General features: G+C 60.2%; 1 protein-coding gene across 1 annotated transcript; it reads right to left on the bottom strand.

The window, feature by feature from the left end:
- Positions 1-370: 370 nt before the first annotated feature.
- THRA (thyroid hormone receptor alpha) lies at positions 371-23,229 on the bottom strand. The gene is made up of 9 exons (XM_075561776.1): positions 22,981-23,229; positions 12,225-12,588; positions 9,960-10,027; positions 9,232-9,332; positions 7,546-7,693; positions 6,720-6,925; positions 5,202-5,348; positions 3,897-4,155; positions 371-3,626 (listed from the first exon to the last, which is right to left on the bottom strand). The coding sequence occupies exons 2-9, from the start codon at positions 12,275-12,277 to the stop codon at positions 3,376-3,378; spliced, it is 1,233 nt and encodes a 410-aa protein (XP_075417891.1). The 5' UTR covers positions 12,278-12,588; positions 22,981-23,229; the 3' UTR covers positions 371-3,375.
- Positions 23,230-23,515: the final 286 nt, after the last annotated feature.

Here is a 23,515-nt window from a genome sequence, read left to right as displayed (position 1 = left end):
GTGTGTGCTTGCTTGTTTGGGGGGCAGAGGGCAGGGGCACTACTGCCAGGGCTGAGGGGAGCCCTCTCCATCTGATCAGTTTTTGGGGGTGGGGGGCTACTCTTCCAGCAGATGGGAGGGTCAGGGAAGCATCACGCAAGTCTAAGGGGTGCTCACGGGGGTTATTTTCATCATATATTTATTACATAAATATATAGTAAAATAGACGAGCAACAATTACCATAAAAATATCTTTCTTTAAAATCCTGACCCAAAACACAACGGGGGTGAAAAATCGCACATAACAGACACACTGATTGTCAACGTGGGGCAGGAGTAGGAGGCCCCCCCAAGTCACCCCTACTGCTCCCACCCCTCCCCAGGGAAGGGACCTACCTCCTTCCCTACTTCTGGCCACAAAGATCCTCCCCAACCCCAGCTTCTCATACATTCAGTAGTGCCTCTGGGCAAAGTCCCCCACCTCCCCCCCAGGAATTCCCAGGGCAGGAAGTTTTGTCCCCCTAATGGATGGCATCTGTCTCACTCACACCCAGCCCTCTCCCCAGCCCTGGAGACCAGCCACCAGGGGAAGGGGGGTAGGGGGCTGAACCTCCCCGTCCTCCCTGAGTCTGAGCAGGGAGGCAGGATGAGGTATGTGTGTCATGAGTGATGGGAGGGAGAACACTGAGATGGAGAGGCGGGGATGGGGGTGGGGTAGTGGTCATGGCTCTGCCACCCCTCTTGTCCTAGCCTGGCCCCCTCGTGTCTTATTCCCAGTAGCCCCTCATCCCACCAATACTGCACCTGCTGCTCACCTTGCCTGCCCTAGTGCCCCGGGCCAATACTGGGGGAGGCTTGCTAAGTACCCAGGTCAAGGCCATCCCCCTCATTAGCACCAATGGCCCCCAGGAGAGGGCCCTATCGCCCCACTTCCACAGCAGGGACTGGGACAGCTGCCTCTCTAGAGCAGGTGTGTGGTACTCTGGAGTCTCCCTGGCTCCCCAACCGCACCACACACATATGCACACAAACGCTGTCTCTCTCTCTCACACACACACACACACACACATGCACGCACACACACACACACCACCTCACCGAGTGAGGGGGAGGGTCAGGGATGGACGGGGAATCACAGCTCATATGATGGGGGAGGGGTGGGTGGGAAGACAGGGGGAGGGGTCCCAAACACCTATTGGAGACCAAGCTTCCTCCAGGCCTTTCCCCACCACATCCATGGCTAAGAATGGGCTGGAAGGAGTGGGACAAGGGAGACAGACAGACAGCAGATAGGGCAGGGGTTCCACTGGGCCCCCAGGGATGGCAGGAAGACACGATAGGGCTCACCCAGGGACTAGAGTAATAAAGGGACAGTACCCCAGGGGAGGGAGGAGCGAGACAGACAGCACAGGCAGCAAGCCAGCCACCCCCCCCAGGGGGGGGGCAGTTCACATGCACAGGTGACATTGGATGCTCCTCTAGGCCCTCCCCCTGTGGGACACCTGAACCACCAGAGGGAGGGGGATGCCCCGAAGGGCAGCTCAGTTTTGCTGTCCCTTGCATGCGTGTGCGTGTATATGGGCAGGTGGGAGAGTGGGGGTGGGGTGCTGTGGCAGGCCAAGGGTAGGTCGGATGGGGTGGCAGGCTCCCCACTGCTTAAGACATTTTTGCCCCAATAGTGCAAAGCGCAGGAAGCCCCGGCACCCTCCCCCCACCCCCCACCCCATTCCCCATGGCTTCCGGGGGCATCTATGTCCACCCATCCATCCCTGCCGACATGCAGCCCTGAGCCCAGGGCCCTCTGGTCTGCTCCAGCTCTTCTCCCTCCCGGGAGGGCCCCCTCCGCCCCTTCCCTCTCTCCCCTGAGGAGTTGGCCAGTTGCCAAAGGGAGGAGGAGGGCAGCCCACCTCACCCAAGTGCAGACCAACAGAGCAGCTCCACACCAGGAGGTGGGAGGGGGCTCAAGCCAAAGTCCCTGAATTAGAGAAGAAGGGGGGGGCGAGGTCCCTGGGGGAGAGGGGCGGCTGGCCCAAAGAGCTTCAAAGACATGAGGAGCACCAACCTCCAGTCCTCAGGGGCCCCACTAAGTGCCATTTATCTAAGTACCCCGACTCAGTCCAGTGCCTGCCTGCCTGCCTGCCTGCCCGCCCAGGATCTGATTAGTGCATCGCGTGGGAGCAGGGAAGAGGTGTTAGAGAGAGCTCAGGAGATGGCTGGCAAACAGGGTCCTAAAGGGGCGGGGGGCTCTGGGAGACGCTCATGCACACCTCCCTCTCCACCTCCCCCCACCCCCCGCCCAGATGCAGTGGCATCTGGATTATAGCTAATACTGCAGGATGTGAGGAGGGTGGGGACGCTGGAACTACCATTTTTCCTGTGTGGGTGCCAAGGTGGGCAGGGGCAGGGGAGGGGACCCCAGACCTGGGCACTTGAAAGGGGAGCTGTGCAGGTGGCAGGGCAGGCTGGAGAGGGGCCAGCTGGCATCCAGCATGAGAGGTAGATGGAACTCAGCGGGCACAAGTGGCAGAGAGCACAGGGGTGCTGGGGTGGTGGTGCCAAAGGGGCACAGAGGAGGGGTGGGGCAAGGGGCGACCAGGACCCTGTTGTGGTAACTCACAGCTCTGATCAGTAGCCCTGCCTTTGGGGATCTTAGGGGAGGTGTTCCCTCTGATCTGGGGGAGGGAGGGGCAGCTCTCAAAGTGCATGGGGGTAGAAGGGGGGGTGGTCCACCCCTCTGGCCAGCCTTGGTTAATAACTTAATATCATCTCTCTCTAGCGCTCTCTTTTTTTTTTTTGTCTTTTCTGTCTAGTTTTTCTTCATTTATCTTCTCTCCCCCTTGCCTGGTTTCCAAAGTGCAGTTCGAATGACTATATAAAATTTAACCTCCAGGGGAGGAGCCATGACAAGGCTTTCTTGGCACCCAGGCACCCAGGGTGGTAGAGAAGCCCACAGCCTGGAGGGGGACCCCAGGCCAAGAAACCAGGGGGCTCTCTCTTGCATGTGTATAGGGGGTGAGTTGAGGATATTGCCCCAATCATCCCCCGTTCCTCCTTCCCCTAAGGTCAAGATGGCTTGTCCCCTCCTAGTGCTTCCTCCCTTCCCCTAACTCCTAAGAGGATGGGGGTCCTAGGAACTGCGGGCCATGGCCCCCTGCCCGCCCCTGTGCCCACACTGTCCTTTTGATAGCAAGCTCATTGTTTGCCCTGTCCCAGGGCTAGAGGGTCTGCGGAGGGACCCGGGCAGTGCGGGGGTGTATGGGGGAGCTGAATCTATCCGAGGACAGGAGAGGAAGGAGAGAAGAGGTGTGTGGGGGGGTCTCCCTCAGCCCCCAGCTCGGCCCCTTCTCTCCAGGCTCCTCCCCACCAGCTCCGCACACCCTCTGGCCGCCTGAGGCTTCAGACTTCCTGATCCTCAAAGACCTCCAGGAAGAGAGGGGGGAAGAGTTCGGTGGGGCACTCGACTTTCATGTGGAGGAAGCGGCTGGCGTGGCAGGCCCCGATCATGCGGAGGTCAGTCACCTTCATCAGCAGCTTGGGCCAGAAGTGCGGAATGTTGTGTTTGCGGTGGTTGACGTAGTGCTCGAACGCCAGCAGGTAGGCTTCCTGACTCTTCTCGATCTTGTCCACACACAGCAGGCCCGAGCGGTCTGCAGGGAGGGTGCGGGGGAAGGGCATGAGGGAGGGCCAGTGGCCAGGGCCCCCGGGCGACCATGGGCTGAGACATGGGAGGCGGAGAATGAGGCCTGGGGAGGGACAGAGGGGAGACAGGGGCAAAGATGCCAGGGAGCAGAGCAGGGAAGGGCAGGAAGGGAAATATACTACACAGGGGTGGTGGGGTGGTGGTAGGCCCAGGGGCACCCAGGCTGCAGGTCCCAGAGTCCTCCCAGTAGCGGGGTGGGGGTGGGCGAGGCAGGTACCTGTTGACATTAGCAGCACAGCCTGAAGCAGAGCCACTTCTGTGTCATCCAGGTTAAAGGCAGAGAGGGACTTGCCAAGTTCAAAGATGGCGTCCGAGACCACGCCCAGGCCGCCATTCTTGAGCTGCTCGCGTTTGACGGCCATCTCCCCGCTCAGCGTCAGGGTGTCGCTCTCTGGGTCGTAGCGGACAGCCGCCCGCAGGGACATGATCTCCATGCAGCACCCCTTCAGGAGGATGATCTGGTCTTCGCAAGGCAGCTGCAGAGCGGCAGGGTCACAGGAGTGCTCAGTGACCCCGCCTAGGTCCCAGGTCTCCCTGTGGGGCCAGCCAGGCCACCACTGGCTTCAGCCAGTAACACACACCCCGAACATGTAACCTGCATGGGTGCAGATCCACTGTGATCTCAGAGGAGTTCCTAGGGGTCAGGTGCCCTCGAGCCGGTTCTGACTCTCCAGAGCCCAACATCGCCCCCAGGGTGCACCCCCAGGGTGCACGTGGGGCGCAGTCTGGGGTGTTAGGGAACATGGCCACAGTCACACAGTTAGGAGGGCAGCCTGTCTCCAGAGCTGCTGCTACGGGCTGTTGAGTCCATTCCGAATCCTGGATACCCCACTTGTCCAAGGGGCTGCAAGGGTGCGTGTGGCCTTTTGGAAGCGGCTCGCCCGGCCTGTCTTCCAAGGCGTCTCCTGATGGATTTGAACCACCCACCTTTAGGCTGGAAGCCAAGCGCTTAACCATTTGTGCCATCTTGGGAACCTGTTCCCAAGTTAGTGCTCTTGAAAACGAGGAGCTGTCGATAGGGAGCCCCGGAGCCCGGTGGCATTGTGGTCACATGCTGGCCGCTAACCCAAAGGTCAGCAGTTTGAAACTACTCGTGACTCCCAGGGAGAAAGAGGAGGCTTTCTGCTCCCATCAAGAATTACGGCCTCAGGAACCCACAGGGCAGTTCTACCCTGTCCGTCCTCTAGAGTGGCTGTGAGTTTGAGTTTGGTTCTTGTTTCTAGCGGTGTGCTCAGGAGCCCCGGGTGATGTAGTGGTTACCCATTGGGCTGCGAGCCGGTTGAGTGACAGTCTTTGAAACCCGCCGGGGCAGTTCTACTCTGTCCTAAGGGGTCACTGACTCCATGGCAGTGAGGTTGGTGTAGGGATCAGCTGGCCCAGGGCGTGCCTGTGTTGGGGTGGGTGAACCTCCAGGGAGTTCTTCCTGCCCCGAGAGCCTTGGGTGAGCATCTGCTGGGCCGGGCTGGCCAAGGACGCAGCCCCACGCTCTCGCTCCGCGTGTCTTCTCCCCTCTGCCACTCACCTCTGAGAACATGGGTAGTTTTTTGGCGAAGTCGACCACACGGGTGATGGCCGGGGTGATGATCTTGGTAAACTCGCTGAAGGCCTCCAGGTCCACCTTGTCTCCGTCCGGCATTGAGACGATGGGGGACTGGCCAATATCATCCGGCTAGAGGGTGAGAGAGGGGGGTCAGCTGGGGCTGCAGCCCCCATGTCCAGCCTCTCACTGAGCCTCCCTGCCCACCAGGGGGAGCTCCAAGGCAGACAGGGGAAGAAAGGCTGCCGGCTGTGGGCACTGTGGAATCTCAGCCCCGAAGGATTTTCCTCTTCCGCCAGCCTTCGGGGCAAGGACAAGACCACGGCAGCTCCAGGGCAGCTAATAATAACAACGAGGATAACAGTGGCAGGAGCAAGGATTATAATAAACCGTGATTACAGTGGCCATCTCTACTGCATAGGTAGCATGTGGCTCGCCGCAGGTGAACTATGTTTTACATGTCGGATCTTACCCAATTCTCCCCTAGAAAGAAGAGAGGATGCTCATGGAGTCACAGATGAGGACATGGAACGAAGGAAGCCCCAGGTCCCTTACCCGGTCAGCGGCACAACCAGGCTGAGAACCCAAGCGACCAGATTCTTGACTCTTACGCCCTTTGGTATCAGAGCTCCTGCTCTGTGGGTGTGCACTGCCTCCCAGAGACCGGATCCCTCCTCCTGCCCTCCCTCCGCAAGTCTAAACCAACTTCTCCCAAGCTGACCACACCCTTGGCGCCTGCTCTGGCCAGGGTCTGACCCAGCGTCAGGAGTCCGTCGTAGATTCGTCTGAGCTGCTAAGCGCAGGCTCAGCATTTGGGATCCACCAGCTGCTCGGCGGGAGAAAGCAGAGACTGGCTGTTCCCATAAGGAGGGACAGCCTCAGAAGCCCATGGGGGGCAGTCCTACTCTGTCCTGCAGGGTTGCCAGGGGTTGGAATCCACTCGGTGGCAGTATGTTGTGTTCACACAGCATCTGGCACCCGGTGGGGGACTCAGCAGCCCTCTGCATGGCCTTGTCCGCACCTCCTCTGTCCAGCGTCTGTGGGCAGGGACAGGGGAAGGCTGTCCCTGCTCACCAGAGGATGGGAAGGCTCTGTCTTCACAGAACTCCCAATCAGAAGGGGGAGGCGGGACCCAGAGAGCAGCAACTCATACACCAAACTGAAAAGCCCAACCCACTGCCGTGGGTTCATGGGCGACCTGCCCTGGGGGGTGTCTGAGACTGTAACTCTCTATGGGAGGTGACTGCTGGTGGCCTCATGGCTAGCAGCCCAGCGTGTGACCACCAGGCCACCAGGGCTCCTGGATCTTGCCTCTTGCAGGAAGGCTTCTTCATTTAAGACCAAGTGGATATTCTCCATACCGTGGAGACCGGCTTGTGTCTGTATTACAGGGGCCCTGTTCTGTGGGTATGCACTGGCTCCCAGAGACCGGGCCCCTCCTCCTGCCCACCCTCTGCAGGTCTACACCAACTGGCCCTCCCTCCACACTCCTTCGCTCCTCACCAGGAATTTCCGCCTCTGCTTCCAGTGGCTGCCCTGCGCGTTGGTGCTGCGATGGGCCTCCGTGGCAACATGGATCAAGTCCCACTCCTCAGGAGTGGGCTCTGGCCGCTGCTGCAGCGAGCGGATCATCTCCTCCTTCCGCCGCCTCTCCCGGTTCTGCTCGATCAGCTTGCGCTTGGCCACCCGCTTTGAGTCATCTAGAACCACTGTCAACGGAGACAGGATGCCCTCTGCGTGGCACTCCCCACCCAGGACCCCGTGGTCCCGCTCTGCACCATCCTCTCCAGAGTGACTCCATGGGTGGGGAGGCCAGTGAGGGTCAGTGCCTTCCCCAAGGCACCTAGCCATTGGGTGGTACAAGCTGGGTCATCATCGATCACTGGGCCACAGCTTGACTTCTGAATCGGGCGGGTTCAGAAGAAAGAACCCCTTACTGTCACACACGGGATCGAATAGGGTAGGGCAAGTGGAGGAGCCAGACAGCGCTCGGAAGATGAAACAGATGGATGACAGCTAGGGGGTTACTAGCCAGCCCTGCCCCCAAGTCCTGCAGTGGGGCACCCTTCCCAAGAGTCAGGAAGACTGTGCTCAAGAGTTCTTGCCATCCAACACCGCACTCTCTAAGGTGCCCTGGGTGCAGGTGGGTACTCGGGCCCATGCCCACGGCTCCCAGAGGAGCTCTCTTTCCTGGTCCCCCAGGGTGGGGATCTCTGGACACTCCACCATCAGCCTGGCCTGCATTAGGTGGGGTGGGGGGTGCTGACTGCCATCCCTGAGCCCACCACGCCCCCAGCCACCGGCCCCCGCCTCTCCCCAGGTCCCTTACAGTCCATGGCCATGCCCACAGCGATGCACTTCCGGAAGCGGCACAGCTGGCACTGGTTGCGGGTGATCTTGTCAATGACACAGCAGCTGTCATATTTGCAGGAGTAGGTGGGGTGGAGGTTCTTCTGGATTGTGCGGCGAAAGAAGCCCTGGGGGTGGGGGTGGGGGGCGGAGAACGCAGGTTAGGATCCTGGCGGCCCTTTCCCGAATCAGCCATGCAGGTTCCTGGTGGGGGGAGGAGGGCTGGGGAGGGCTGGGGGCAAAATGGCATCTTCTGGAGCTGGCAAGACCAGGATCCCTGGGCTCTGGCAGGTCGAAGCATCTCAGGAAGGGGTGTCCTCAGCCCTCACCCCTAAGCATGTGGCTGATGGCAGTGGCACTGGTAAGAGTGAAGGGTGACTGCAGTGGGGAGATCCAGACCTGGGCGGCCTGCAAGGTGCCTCAAGGTCTGAAGGCACGGGAACTCAGGAAACCCAACGGCGGCGCCCTGACTTTCCTGCTGGCCTAAATGGCCCTAAAGACAACCGTGCCTCTGCGCCCATTCCTCCCACCCCGTCTGTGGCCAGTGCCCCTGCAGAGGGCACCCATGAAGTAGGGAGACCAAAAGAAGTTAGGGAAAGACATTGGCCCTGAACCCTAGCCACTTTAAAAGAAACATCTCTCTTCTACAAGCGTGTAAGAGGTTTAGTGCTTGCTTGAAGAGGGAAGCTCGGGAATCAGGTGGGGCGGAGGAAGGCCAAGAGCTCATACTTCATTGCCTGCTTGCTCGGCACCAACACTTGCCATCCAACAACGAGGAGGGAACTGTTACTGCCCCTTCTCATTACAGGCTCAGAAACAGAAGCTTCGAGAAACGAAGCAACTTGCCAAAAATCGCCTGGCTGGACCCGACTGGCAGCAGAGGCAGACTTGGGCCTCAGCTACAAGACAGAGCAGTGTGCAGGGCCCTCATCAGAGGCTCCAAGACGCTCCTGGGCAGTCAGATGTCCCTGAGTGGTAGGAGCCTCCTACTCCCTGTGTACCGCCCCTTGCTTCCAGGAACACTGCCAGGGGGTGGTCTTGGTGTAGCTGCCACTAGCCCACTGGTTCCTGCAAAGGCTCACATTTTTAGGAAGAGGTGGGTCCTGGGAAAGTCCCACAAAATCTGATTCTCCCCAAATCTCTGACCCTGGCTCCTTTGTGCAGGAAGAACCCGCCAACCTCATCTCCTTTGGACTTCCCCACACTCCTCAGCTCACTCTTCGGGGTACATCAGAAGGACCCGGGGAGCCCATTTCTAGGCCACACCCCTAGAGGGTCTGGTGTAGGTTGGGATGGAGCCTGGGGAGATGCTGCACCCTCGGATTGGATACCAGCTCAGGCACGCTGGCTGGAAGGGCCATCACCGGCCGGGCTATGCATGTGAATGATCCTGTTCCATTCTGAACGCCTCGGTGAGGCAGGGAGGATGGTGATGACCATTGACGCCGACTAAGCCGAGGCTCAGAGAGGCCAAGCACTTCCCCTGTGAGCGGCACAGCAGGGATTGTGCAGGAGAACACACAGGGTAGGATGGATGCAGGAGCGGGAGGAGAGGCATGATGGTGTAGCGTGGGCAGTGGTTCCGCCTTTACTGGGCTGGTCTGTTGGGCCAGGTGTTGAGGACCTGAGGTGGCGGGTGGGAGTGGGGGAGCCCGCTGACCCATACCTTGCAGCCTTCACAAGTGATACAGCGGTAGTGATAACCGGTTGCCTTGTCCCCGCACACGACACACTGCTCGTCTTTGTCCAGGTAACTAGGGATATACCCTGGGGGGGAGGGAGGAAGGGAGGGAGAGGCGGGCGGGCATTGCTTGGGGCACCAGCAGGAAGGATCCTAGACCTTCCCATCGCCCAACCTTTCCATTCTGGCCCTGCCCTTGCCCAGCCTCCCTGGAGGGGGATCTTGGTCTGCAATTAGAATCCTGGAGCCACCTCAGCTGTCCGTCATCCGATCTAGTCCCTCTCTGACTGGGGCCCTGATGCCACTGCTGGCCTTCAGTGGCAATGTGCTGGTTTTCAGTTTTAGAGGAAGACGGAGCTTCCTGGTGCATCTGCCTGTCCAACCTGGGCTCCCCTCTCTTGCTGGCTGGCTTCTCCCGGAGCAGGCAGGGCAGGAGGAAGCAAGTAGCGGGGACCCCTCTCAAAAGAATGCAGCCCTATGGTTCTTCAGTCTGGTCTCTGAGTCTGCTGGGGGCCTCAGCAAGGAAGGGGCTATGGGAGAAGGGAAGAGGCTCATCTTGACCTAACCCCACCCTGGAAGGCAGGTTCATGCCCCTCTTCAGTCTACCTGCCCCTGGAACAAGTCTCCCCAGCCCTCTGCAAGGCGCCCCCCTGTGGGGGGTGTGACCCCCAAAGGGGCCCAGCCTGGCTGGCAGGGCCGCTGAGCAGGCTCACCTGACATGCTGGTTTTCAGGGGACATTGGCCATTCTTCCTTTTTCGCTTTCCATCGGGGGACCTGGCACTGGATGGGGACAAAGTGAGTGGAATCATGGAACAGTCCGTGGGAAAGCCTTTATGAACTTATTTATGTGGGGGGGAAACCCTTTTGCTATGGAGAAGCTCCTACAGTCCTAAGACCCAACTCCCTCTGCCAGCGTCCTCACTCCACCTCCCACCCCCAGGTCAGCTGACAACGCTGAGTAGGGTCCTGCTATCTGGAAGCTGCAGGGGAGAGATAAGGGTCTAGGCTGGGCCACACGCATGTTCTAGGGCCCCAGCATGAGTGTGTGTGGGTGCGCATGTGTGTGTGTGCACACACTCTCACACACATAGGCCCCTAAGCACCGTGCTATCTATAATCTTCAGGATATCCATAAATGTCAATCTTCAGTGCCACACACACACACACACACACACACACACACTGTAAATATTCTCTGGACATGCTTATAGCATATATATGCACACACACACACATGCACATTAATGAGTGCAAGTCACCATGTATCCTTCTACCAGGACAAATCCACGTGTGGTAAATAGGCGCCAGGATCAACACAGGGCATTCTCAAATAAGTCCTATGTCCTCTAGGATCTATTCCTGTGTTACACAATCAACCACCCTCCCCCAGGCCCCCAGGGTGAACAGACGGCCTGGTGTCCAGGCCGTGCACCGGTGCTAAATCCGCCCAGTGACTGAAGCCACTTGGTGCCAGCTCCGAGCACTGAGACTCAAGAACTGGAGGCCAGGACAGCCTCCCAGAGGCCTCCTGACCATGGTCACCATTTAAGAGCAGCGAAGGGCGGTCCCACTGCGCTCAAAGGCCTTCCTCCACAGAGGGCACACACGTGTTCCCTCACCCTGCACACGCGGTTACATAACCCTTGTACATGGGTGAAGCAGCATTGTATAACCTCCCACACCCACCCCGGCGTGTGGGATCGTGTAGGGCCCCACCTCCTGGAGCCCCCCCGCAGGCAGCTCCCAACACACTGACACAGTGACCTTGGCCAGGGTCACAGCCACAGAGAGCATGTGTTCCCCACCCCCTGGGGTTCGCAGGCTGCTTCCCACAAGGCTGGGGGCTGGGGGCCAGACTCCGCGTGGCTGGGGGGTGTGCAGGGGAACTGCAGCCCCTCCTCGGTGTCCGTTGAGCGGGCGGCAGATTACATCTGGGTGCAGTCCCAGCGACAGCCACAAGGTGGTGCCGAGACGTGGGGGAGGGGTGCGCGGGGAGGAGGAGCGGCAGCCCTGGAGGGACCGGGAACGGGCATTCCCCGCCTTTCTCCCAGGCTCCGACCTACAGAAGCCTGGCTGGGGAGGTGCAAGACGCGAGTCAGAGCCACGGCTAGATCTTCCTGTTCAGTCTGGCCCCGGGAGGGTGGGGTTTGGGGGAGAGGGTACCCTTTGGGTCCCTGCTAATTTCAAGTCCCACCCACTTCCTTTACCCCCCTAGGGACACAGTCTTGGGCCCCAGGGCTTTGCCCGGGCCGAGCCTCCAGCCCTTCTGGCTCAGAGATGGTCTCCTAGGCAACAGCCACACTGCTCCCTGGAGCACCCCTCCCCCACCCCTTTCTCTGGCCATAGGCACAGGCTGTACCCAGCTCTCTCTGGGGGCACTGTGCCAACTGGGACAGTTGTGCCACTTGGTGTCTATGGGAGAGGCCGAGACCCTCCGAGCGCCTGGAGGACAATGGGGTACAGAAGTGACCCCTCCTGACTTAGGTGTGCAGGGCCGACGCCTCCCCCATGTGTGGGCACCACCTCCATTGCTGGCATGTGCTCTCTTCCTGGGAGGAGCTTTGCTGCAGTGCCTGCCCTTGCCCATGAACAAGGAAGAGTTTGTGGGGCTCCCAATTGGTTCCAAATATGCTGGTGAGCTGTGACCAATGGCTCCTGGGGGGTGAGCCCTGCGATGCCAGCCACAGGCACCAGGGCTTATGAGCAGCACACTTGTGGTTAGAGGGTAGGTGTGCTGGCGGGGGCAGAAAGAAGGTGGGTTGCAGATGCTCAGGTGAGGGAGCAGTGGTGGAGGGGACACTGGGGTCGAGCCCTGTCCCCAGGCCTGAATAGATGCTCCCTACTTTGCTGCCATGGGTGAACATGACCTCATTGCTGCAAGGCCGCCCCCACAGGTGCTTCACAGGCCCGAGCTCAGCATCCTCAGGAAAGCCCTAAGTCCCGCCAGCTGACCATGCCCGCCTCCTGGGGCCCTTACCTGTTCTCCTCTGGGTCCGACCCACACTCCAGCTTGCTTGGCTTCTGTTCCATTCACTTCAATTCCATCCAGGACGTACTCCAGCACGCCAAGACTCTGGGGTGGGCACACGGGCCCCCCCGGCACACCCACAGGCCACCCACCTCCCACCACCCAAGCCCTAGGGCACAGCACCCATGGTGCCCACCTAAGCACTTGGCCTTCACACCATGCCCTGCGCCCCAAGGGGGGCGGGCAGTGGGAGGGGCCAGGGAGGGGCAGGTGGGAGGGTTGGGGGTCAAGTTGGATCTATGGGGAGGGTGGGATGTCCTAGGCTGGGGCTGGGGAGGGCGATAGGTTGTTGTCTTGTCCTGTCCCGGAGTCCCTGCGGAGAGAAGAGAGGGCAGGGTCAGAAGGACATGGGGTCAAGGACCCTTTCGGTGGCAGCAATTTGACTGTTGGGGTCTGGAACAAGCTGCTGAAGGGCAAAGGTGGGCAGATCCAGACAGCCTGGCGTGCACACCTTGAGCAGGACCCAAATTAGCTCTTAGATCAGCAACCTAGCAGGCAGGATCTTAGACCTATATCCTGAACTCCAGACATGGGGAGGGATGGAGAGAAAGAATGAGGTAATTTGTGTACCATGTAACACAGCTCAGTCTTCACATGCAACCAAGCGCCAGGCCCTTCCTAAGTGTCAATGTACGCTAGCTATTATTACCAGTTCTCTAGCCAAGTTTCCCTAAAACCGATCTGTGTTATAGGAACAGTAGGGGGCCAGGAAGGAGCCATTTCAGCCTCGGGATGTGGAGTGCCAGTGAGGGGTGGGTGAGCAGGAGGACAGCCCACTGTAGTGTTAAGGAGAGAGACTGATGGCATCTGGGGGCTGACCACTCCCTGCCGCGGGTGGTTAAGTTCTGACTTTTCCGCCAAGGCCTCCAGAATTTCGGGGTCTGAAAACCAGATCTTCCCAGTCCTGTTGGGATGGCGAAGAGATGGGGAAAGGTAACGTTGCCTGGGTAGAGAATATGGGCCCTCTGAGGTGGGCGTCAGAGGAAACGGAATCTCAGAAAGCTGGATCATTAACTGAAGTTGGTGGAGCTATGAGCAGGTGGCTCAGGGCCCTGGCAGCCTGCAGGTGATGCTAGCCAGGTGGGTAGTGCTAACCGGGGCCTCTCTTCTGACTGCACAGCTCCTCGGGACCCAGGCTGCAGACCAGGGGCTCTCCGTCTGCACACACATGGGCCCCTGACCCCAAACCCAATTCCCAGGACCTGATAAGGAGCCAGGGTGGGAGAAGAAAGGAGATTAGTCATGTGACTGGCCCGGGAAAACCATTGGGGCAGGCCCTGTGTATAGGGGAAGTCCTGGTATAGGGGAGCAGTACAGAAGGGGGCCCTTTTGGCTTCTCACCACCACCCCCAGGCCAGAACTGGGCACTGGGGGCTGGACAGTAGACTGAGGGAGGGGGGCGGGCGGGAGCTTCAACCCAGGGAGCCGTCAAGAAAGTAGGTCAAGTTTTTCTTGGCTTGTGGAGAAATTCCTGTTATAAATTTATAATGGCGTTGCCAGCCCTGAGGGGTGGAGGTGGAGGAAAAGGAGGGGTGGGTGGGGATGCCCAGGGGCTGGGCACTGGGACCGGCAGCTCTCAGCCAGCACAGTGCGGAGCAGGGGGCTTGGCAGTCATGGAGGCCTGCCCAGCCTGGACAAAAAGAAGGGCTATTCTCTCTCCGGCGCCTGTTCCTACTTCCATCTGAGCCTACCCAGTCTCATTGGCCACCAGCTCAGGCTGCCTGCCTCTGAACTTCTCAGTCTCTCTGGCTCGGGGTGTCTCCCTGTCTCCCCCCAGGCCATGCCTCAGTGCTTGGCACACCCTGGCTGCGGTGTTGCCCCCGCCTGTCTCCTGCCCGCCTGGCATGCTGCCATCACTTGTTTACAGAAGCTGGAAAAATCCACTGGCCAGCTGGAGGCCCGGGCGCCCCCGGGGAGGGGAGGAGGGAGGCACAGGAGTGGGCAAGTAGAGAGGGGCAGCGTTAGGGAGTAAGCCCAGGGGCGGGCAGGCACCGAGGGCCATGGTGTGTGGGAATGGGCACCCACAGCTGTAAGCCAGGCAGGGAACCCCACATGGCCTAGGCAGCTCCTGCCCCCAGGCCATACATAGTTCTGGAGTCCCGCCCCCCACACACGCACACACAGCCCTGCCACCACCAGTTGCTACAGGGCAGACCTCAACCTAAGCTCCCTGGTTATTATTCCTCTGCGCACAGTCCCCCCCCCCCCTCCGGCCCCAGTCCAGCCTGATCTCCAAATGCGTTTGGGCAGTGCTGCACGCATGCACGTGCCCACGGGGGTGGGACAAACTCTCCTTCGGCCTCATCTCTGTGCGGAGCTGAACTGGGCCCTGATGCCAGTCTGGTGCAGCTCAGGCTACAGCTGGGCCCTGGCAGTGGACAGAGGAGCCAGGTGCTGCCCTCACTGTAAAGGGCATCCTTGCCTGGCACCTAGCAAGAAGGTGGAACCCCTGGGGAGCTCCTTGTCATCTCTTTAAGGACATACCTGGGCCTCTGAGATGACACAGGGTAGACAGAGGGCCCAGCACGTAGGGAGCTACAGGCCACATGAGCCTGTTGGTAGCTTTGGGCAGAGAGAAGGTCAGTCAGGAAGAGGGTGGGGCAGGGAGACCACTTGAGGAGCAGCACCCCGCCCCCCCCAAGCCAGGGGTCCTGCTTAATTCCCAAGCTGTTTTGGGGCACACCCCAGGGACCAGAGTGTAGGCTGGGCAGCAAGACCCACCTGTTGGGTGCCCAGGCCACCCACTCCCTCTCTGTCAGATAAGAGCTTCCGGGTGGCAGTGTGGGCAAGGTGCCTGAGGAGGGGAAGCATTTCATTAAGCTTAAGTGCTTCTGCCATGGGGGGACTGGGGAGACGGGGACAAGAGGCCCATGCGGGGTCTGTGGGCACCAGGCCAGGTTCCCACTGACTGACGCTTGGTTCTGAGGACCCAGGGGACATCCCCTAAGGACTCCTGATTCCTGCCCCTCCCCTCACCTTGCCTCCCCAACTTCTGCACAATTCTGCTGCTCCTGGCCTCAGCCCCACCTATCTGGGGCCCCTGAACTTTGTCCTTAAAGCTCTGAAGAGAATCCAGCCCTCCTCCTGACCAGCCAGAGAGCGGGATAGAGGCATACAGAGGGCTGGAGAGGGGGAGGCAGAGGAGAGAAGGGCAATGGGGGAAGGGCAAGGAGAAAGGAAAGAAACGGGGCGGGGGCAGGGATGTGGAGTTGGAGGGGTCCAGCAGGATGGTGAAGGGAAAGGCAGCAGTGATATGGGGGATGGGGCAGAGGTGAGGCAGAGGTGGGCCTGGAAGAGAGGAGGGCTGATGAAGGAAGGAGGAGACAAAGAGAGAAAGGTAACAAAGAAGGATGGGTGGGGGGTGCTTCATGCCCCGCCTAAGTCCCACCCCACGGAGGGAGCCTGGGGGGAGGGAGGACTAGGAGTGGTTTCCACGGTGACAGCTGGTTCTTGGTGGCCTGGCATGTGGGCTATTAATAGTGCGGTGGGGAGGCTCACACCTCCCTCTCCCCTGCCTCTCCCCTCCCTCTCCCCTGCCCCTCCGAATGCTGCTAGGGTTGGGGGGCTCCTACTCCCACTCCCCTGGCATGGATGCCCGGATTCATGCCAGGGGCGCCAAACACTGAGATGGTAAGGGGCCTGGGAGGCCACCACGCATACGAACACACACACACACACACACACACACACGGGGCAAGCTCAGGCAAACAGATGCATCTGTGTGCAGGCACCGGTGCCAACGTGGGCTCCCATGGGCAGCCCAAATGCCAATAGCCCCGGGGGGGGCGTGGTGTCTGGAGGGTCTAGCAGCAACACCCTGGCCCCAGATAAGGGTCCAGGGGCAGATGGTCCTATAGAACTCGGGGGCTTCTTTACCCCCCAGATGCCTCCCCTCCCCCATGTTCTCATCCAGGTAAGGACTGAGCCAGCCAGGCTGCCCCACCCAACTCTGCCTGTTCCTGTGATCCGAGTGCCAGGCGAGTGAAGGCGGGAAGAAGGTCCTATTTGGCAGGTGGGAGATGGCAGAGGCTGGGCACCACCGGCTTGGCAGGCTTGGGGGGTGGGGGGAGGGAGGGGAAGCAGCAGTGCTCCTCATTGGTGGGGTTCTAAAGCTGTGGGTTCAGGGTAGTGGCCTGGGACTCCGTAGTCCTACCCACTTCAGGGCCTGGGTGTTAGAGAATGGGGAGCCCAGTAGGGGGTGGCGACCTAAAGGGGGGATTGACTACTTAAACAAAGGATCCCCATTCTCCCCCCACAAAGAAGACCGTAACAGGAAACTCCCCCCTGCAGGTCAGAGAAAGACAAACAGCAGCTTTGACTTGGGCTAGACGCCCAGTACTCACTTCAAAGACCATGATCCCAACCCCCCCAGGCCCCACCCACCTGCTGCCTCCTCTCCTGCCTCCTCCACCCCAGGCCAGCTTTGGGTTGGCATCTAGGGGGGCTCCGAGGGCTAGAGGTTACACACACATACCACGGGTGGAAGGACCTATGTGCTTCCCTTTCTCATCAGCCCAAAGGCATCCTGCATCCTGCCCCAGTTCCTCAAGAACCGCAGAGGGAGATCCCAGGAGGTCTCCAGGAGCCAAACTTAGGAGCACCCCAAGCTGGGCAAAGCACAGACACCCCCTCTGCCCGCCCTCCAGCAGCCAGCCGGGTAATTGGAGCTGGGAGCTGAATGTTGGAGGCTGGGTGTCCAGGGGCCAAGACGCCTGCTGCAGATGGCACTGCAGCTCCAGAGCTTGGGGTCTTCCTTCCTCACTCCCCTCTTTGGAGGTCACAGAGAGGAAGGGCCTGCCTGCCCTGAGAGACTGACCCAGTGGGGTGGATAGAACAGTGGAGGGGGACCAGGAAGGCTAGGACGCTCTCCCAGGCACCCCAGGGAGACAGAGCCCCCGCCCTAGCAGAACTGGCAGAGGCAGTGAGAGGAAAGAGGGAGGGAGAGAGGAAGAGAGGGAGGGGGAAGGGGAGGTGGGGGAGAGAGAAATAGAGAGGAAGAGACAGGAGAGGGAAAGATGGGGAAGGGAGGGTGGGTGGGTGTGTGAGTGAGTGTGAGTGTGTGTGTGTGTGTGTGTGTGTGTGTGAGAGAGAGAGAGAGAGAGAGAGAGAGAGAGAGAGAGCAAGTGGAATGAATGCAGCTGAGGCTCCAGCACACACAGGGACACGTGCAGTTTCTCCCCCCTCCTCCCTCCCTCCCTCGCTCGCTCGCTCTCTCACACTCCGCATGCGCAGAGCCGTTCGGCTCCTGGTACCAGCCCCAGCAGCCCGTGAGAGCCCCCCCACAGCCCACACATGCACAAAAACACTCACACATGGATGCGTGCACAACACACCCACTCACTGATGTGTACAAAAATGCCGACAACCCCCAAAGCCCAGGGTCCCCGAGCGCCTCCCCCGCCCGCATGCAGGGGTGCGGGGGTAAAAGAGAAAACGAAACAGGCAGCGAGGCTCAGGGAGCCAAGAGCCTTACTCTCCAGAGAGAGGAGGAGAGCAAGGGGCGGGGGGGGGGGGGGGGGGGGGACAAGGAGGGGAGGAAGGCAAAGAAAAAGAGGAGGGGCCTGGGGGCTTGATCTAAGAAGGCAGCCCTTGGCCACAGCTGGGGGGTGTGGCTGTGCCATTGGCACTAACCTTCAACCCCAGCTCCAGGTCCCCAGTCCGAGTGCTCCGCCCCCAGCGCGGCGCCCAGCCTCGGGAACATTTTCTGGGCCCCAGGCAGTTCCATCCCACTCCTCAGGTCTACCCCGCGAGCTGGGCTTCTCAGCCCTCCTTCAGCGGAGCTCCCCTCTGCACCCCAGCCTTTGCTTTATGAAGTCTCCGCAGGCAGCCTGGATGTGAGAGCCACACATGCATGCCAGCCTGGAGACCAAATGACCCCAGCATGCGGCTCTGCTTCCAGGCATTGTGTGCGTCCCACCCAGGAGCCTGCGGGGGGCCCTGGGAGAAGGGAGCAGCACCCTAGAGCACTGCTCACAGTGCCACTTCATCCTATTTAACCCTCACTCAGTGAGGGCGTGTGGGAGGCAGCCGGGGTGAATGGATACCGAGGAATACCCAGCCCAGCTGTTAACCCAAAGGTCACAGGTTTGAGTTCACAGAGAGCTTTGGACAAAAGACCAGGTGATCCACTCAGAAAATAAACCATGGCCAAGGCTGAAGAGCACAGGCCTATCTTGAGACCCCCCCCCCAGGAGGTCCTAAGTCAGGGTTCACACGATGGGAACTAGTCTGGCTTTCTTGGTTTTTGTAGGAAGGGAGCCATCCATCACCAGATCGCAAAGGATGGAAATCAGAAACCCTAAGTCACACCACTGGTACGTGGCCAAACCCCGTCTCGTCTCCAACTCTAGGAGGCCTCTTCTCCCCACGGCCATGCTGGCCTCCCTGCTCAAGCAGCGCCTAAGCTCCCCTAAGCACCTATGCAGCCAGGACTAGAGTTGAGATTAGAAACCACCCCCAACCCCACTCAACAGGGCTTCTTAATCCCCCACTACTAGAAATCCCAGTCCCCTGTTGCCCTTGCTTCACCTTGAAGGGAAAGAGGTGATAAAAGAATCTGAGGTGAGGGGGGGTGGTCTACATTAGATCTTCATGGTCAGAATTCTAGGAGGAAAGAAGCAACCCAGGACAGACTCTGCAGCCCCAGGAGCAGCACCCCCGCCCCTGCCCCTGCCCTCAGGCTGGTCCTTCAGGGGTTTCTCTTGAAATGCCCTCTCCCTGGGGAGGGGGGAATCTGCAGCCTGTTCGCCCGCCCAGTTGGGGTCATGGTTGAGAATGCAGTTAGCTGGGATGCCCAGGAGAGAAAAACAGAGCTGCCTCCTCAAGCCAGTGCTGTCCTCCGGCTCCAGCAGAGAGAGCGGTGAGTGGAGGGAGAGGGACCAGTTCCCCCACTGAACCAGTTCCACTCTGAACTGCTTTCTCTCTCCTCCACCTTCATGGTCTTGCCTTCTCCCAGCAGAGATGCAGGGATACCTAAACATTCCTGCAAGTGCCCCACACCTGTGACTTGTGTCCATCCCTAGCTGAGGTGGCCACAGCTCCCTTTAAGAAGATGCTGAAAGGTGAGGGCAGAAGAGGGGGTGGCACAGAGAGACTGTCATTGTAAAAGCTGGTGGGGCCAGGGAGGAAGGTTGGGGACTGAGAACCCACCATCACCCCTTGCCTCATCCCTCTGATGTCTAGGAACTCTCGGATCCCACCTAGCTTCTCCAGGAGATCCACAGACCCCAGGCCCACTTGCCTCCTCACTGATTGTTAGGTATACACCTGGCACTTCTGCCAACATTTTGCAATATGCTAACAAATCCTTTAACCCTCAAAACTAGCCAAATAAAGTACCTATCAGTATAGTCTTCAATTTTCAGATAAGGCAAAAGGGAGATTGTCTCTTGCCCAAGGTCAGCAAATGGCAGAGCCAGGATTCAAACCCAGCCAGTCTAGCGCCCCCACCCCCAATCCCAGATCCCATAGTAGTACCTGCTAAAGGAACAAGGCCTTATTCTTCCCTCCAGCTGAGCGCTACCTTATGGCTATGTCTCAGTTTCTCCTTCCAGCACATGGCTTCCCTATGTTGTTATCACCACCAGTGCCTCCCAATCCAAGTGGATCCTAGTGGGGAGCATGGCCAGGCAAGCTTGGTGCCCCCTAAGCTCTGGACCTCCTGCCCCATTGGCCCCACTTCAATTCCCTCTCTGGAAGAGATGCCTTTGCTGCTCACTCTGGGCTGGTGGCTGCCCTCATGGGTGAGTGGACCTCACTCGGTCCTGCACATGGTCTGGGCAGCTGTAGCCTATGAAGCAGGCCCTGAAGCTGGACAAAGAGGGCACAGCTGTTGGGCATCTCTGAGGTGGGTCTCAGCTGCCAGGGATGTGGAGAAAGGCCATTGTGAATCTTGCCACGGACCCAGTTCAGTAGGGCCATGCCAACTCCCACCACTGCCCATAGTAGTCATTTTTCTCGCTGGGGTCCTGCTAGTGTGAATGTGAGTGCTAGCTGCTGCAGCCCACACGCCGCACCCCCCCCCTCCACCCTCAGCACGTCCACCGAGCTGATGCCTCCCAGCCGAGCCCCCCAGCCTGAGGGGTCAGCATGGGCAGTAGCTTACATCCCTCCTCTCCCAATTCCCAGCCCCCCAAACTGGCCAGCCACAGCTGCAGCATGAAGGAAGCGCAGGATGTCCTGAGCCGCCAGCTGAGCCAGCCCCCTCCGCCCCCCACCCCAACCTCTCAGTGACCCCAGAGGCAGGGCAGGCGGGGCGCAGGGGCGGAGTCAAGAGTACTCAGGGCAGCAGAAATAGGAAGACCAGGATGGCCAGTTCCCAGCTTTGAGAGGGGAGGCCTCGGAGCGGCAGAGACAAGGATCGAGAGACAGGGTGAGAGCGAGGTCCAGACTCTGGCAGAGGGAGCACCAGACATGGCGAGACCGAGCAAGGAGTGGGAGAAAGAGAGAGAGAGAGTTGGAGAGAAATTCCAAGTCAAAAATACACATCATTCACCCAGACACTCACCCGCATACGGCCTCCTAAGGAAAGCTTCCAAGTTTGGGTCGAGGTGGGAAAAGGGGCCCGATTCTTGGTGGGAGGCAGAAACCCAGCTGGGGGATGGGATGGGGTGGTGTGGTGTGTATGTGTTCAGGAAAGGCCTAGGCACAGCATCCAAAGCAGAGGCAGCTTGCTTCTGCTCCCCCAGTTTGCTTTGAGGGTGGGGATGAGGGCCACTCCCTAGGAGGCAGCTCTCCCCAAGACCCCCCCCCTCCCCCAGCAGCCAGGACAAGCCCGGCTGCTGGAAGTCACTGGGCTCTGCTTCAAGCCCAGGACTCTCGGTCCTCTGGAATCGCCCCCTGGCCCCACTCTTTTTGCTCTTGTTTCTCAGTCCCTCAAATAAGAAAGGAGAAAGAGTCCAATCCCTTAAGACTCGAAGAAGACACAGGAGGATGCTAAAGGGGGGCGGGACAGGGGAGCCTGTGATCTTGTGTGTGTGGTTGCTTGGGCTGCAGTTTGTGCCTCTGGGATCATATGGACACAACTGTCAGCGTGAACCTGGCCTCGTGAGGGAATGTCTGCGGGACTATGTGGCCAGGAGGGCACCTGTGTCCGCAGTTCCCACAGTTAATCCATGAGCATTTATTGACAGGACTTCTTGTGCATGCTAGGCTCCGGGTGGGATCCAGAGCGGTTCACAAGCTGAGATTCCCTCTGGTTTCCAGGAGCCATGTCCCAGGGTGTGTGACCCCGAATACCTGCCTTGTGTCATTATGCTGTGAAAGCTTTTTGCACACACAGGCTTGATTTTCTTGGGAGCCAGGGGTCTCTTGTACATAGAGCCTCTGGGCCACACAGCAAGAAGCCAGAGACACACTTGTTTCCAAGTTGTGTATACAATGTTGATGTGTAACAGTGTTTCTGTTGGACGGAGTGACAGGGACTGTCACTGCAGGGAGGTGATGTGTGACTGGGCTTGTGCACTTGAGCACATGTGTGTCTGTGAGTGGCAGAGGTTTTTGTCATGGTTTGGCTGTGTGCAATTGCTCTATGTGCATGCATGCGTGACAGTGTGTGTGTGTGTGGCAGCATCTCCTGTGTCTGACCTGTATGTAGGTAGCTCTCCCTGCTCTTGGTCTCCCCGTGGGTGTGTCCTGCCCCTCCGAGCTCCACAGTGTGGCGGTAGGCTGCCTCTTCCCTTGTCCCCATGTGGGTGTGTCCAGCAGCTCCTGCCCTTGAGTCTGCATGGGTGTCCCTGGGTGTGCATGTGGCCTTCGTGTGAGCATTATGTCTGGTTCTGCATGTCACATCATTCTCCCTCCCATCTAGGACAACAGCCCCCTTCATTCCCTCCCCCTGCAGCCAACACTGGTCTCTGTGCCCTCACCCACCCCTGCAGCAGGTGGCTCTCTCGATGGCCCCCCTGCCACTCGCCCCCCTCCCCCCAGCCTCTCTTCCACACCTCTTGCACATGGGCCAAGCAGTGAAGGGGCACCGGAGACACGTTGCAAGGAGGCAAAAAACGAGGGGGCCACACACAACACAGGCCCCCTCCTCCCTCTCTTTCCCAACCATCGCACCTGCAACTCTCCTAGCCTCCCAGAGACCCTCGAACACATGGACGCCCCCACCCCACCCCCCAAAAAAAAAACAAAACCCGCGTTTTTGCAAACAGCAGTGTTGCAACCAGGGAACCATGCTGAATTGGAGAGGCGGGTGGAGTGGGAGGGGGGAACTTCCCTCTCCCCGGGGCCGTCCAAGCCCACCCCTCCCACCGCCCTCCGCAGCCCGGAGGCGGCTTTGCAAGGGCCACTGGGGCTCCAAGGCTAGGGGTGGGGGCTGGAGGCCAGGCCTCCAGCGCACCGTAAACAAACCGCGGCGCGGCGGGCGGGGGAGCCCGGCGGGCCGCGGGTCCCAGCCCGGGAATGCGCAGCAGGCTAGCCGGACAGAGGCCGGGCGGGCCCTCGAGGGGGACGCCCAGACGCCATCTCCACTGGCGAACCCCGGGGCCCACCGACCTCCTAGCGACACCTCCCTTCCCCTGGGCGTAAGCTGCAGCGCCGGGGCTGTGGCAGGGTCACCGGAACGCTGGGGAGGGCGGAGGCTGGCGGACCGACCCCTAGACGCCCCCAGGCTGCGGGGAAGCTGGCCTTAGAGCCCCGCGGCTTTGCATAATCAATCGCGGCGCATTTGCATATTAATGCCCCCTCGTTCCCTCCCCCTTACCTCGGCGTGGCGCGCAGGACCGAGCTGGGCAGCGACGCAGGGGTCTCAGCGCCCCGAGCCGGGGGCGTCCATTGGGGGCCGGTGGGGCCCGGCCGCCCGCCTCCTGCGCCCGGGTGTGAGTGCGAGTGAGCGCCGGGGGGGCGGGGGGCGAGTGTGGCGGCCCCGCGGCTCCTCCAGCAGAGGCGGCGGCCGCTCTGGCTCCGCCCTCCCCCGCCCGCCTCGCTCCGGCTGGGGCTCGGGCTCGGGCTCGGGCTCGGGCTCCGGCTCCGGCTCCGGCTCGGGCTCCGGCTCGGGCTCCGCGCGCCCGGCCGGCTCGCGGCTGCTCCCTGCAGGCCGCGCCGCCGCCGGCTCCCGCCCCGCGCCCCCCGCCCCCCGCCGCGCCCGGGACCCCGGCCAGCGCCCGCCGGGCCGCCGCGGCTCCCGCCCGCTCCGACGCGACCTCCCCGCGCCGGGCGGCTCCTGCAGGAGTGGTCCGAGTGGACATATTTTGGAAAAGATGTCATTTAAAAAACAGCCTTTGCTTGGGGAGCTGGGG

The sequence above is a fragment of the Tenrec ecaudatus genome, chromosome 10 (genome assembly GCF_050624435.1).
Source record: "Tenrec ecaudatus isolate mTenEca1 chromosome 10, mTenEca1.hap1, whole genome shotgun sequence".
In the NCBI taxonomy this organism is placed as follows: domain Eukaryota; kingdom Metazoa; phylum Chordata; class Mammalia; order Afrosoricida; family Tenrecidae; genus Tenrec; species Tenrec ecaudatus.
Note: the sequence above shows the minus strand (reverse complement) of the source record. Positions and strands in the feature narration are given on the sequence as shown.

Excerpts from the sequence above, each read along its gene's own strand:
- THRA (XM_075561776.1), bottom strand. The coding sequence starts at position 12,277 with ATGGAACAGAAGCCAAGCAAGCTGGAGTGTGGGTCGGACCCAGAGGAG. Across the intron at positions 6,926-7,545 it reads TGTGGGCATGGCCATGGACT|TGGTTCTAGATGACTCAAAG; the intron begins GTAAGGGACCTG and ends CTCCGTTGACAG. Across the intron at positions 4,156-5,201 it reads AACTACCCATGTTCTCAGAG|CTGCCTTGCGAAGACCAGAT; the intron begins GTGAGTGGCAGA and ends GCCGCTCTGCAG.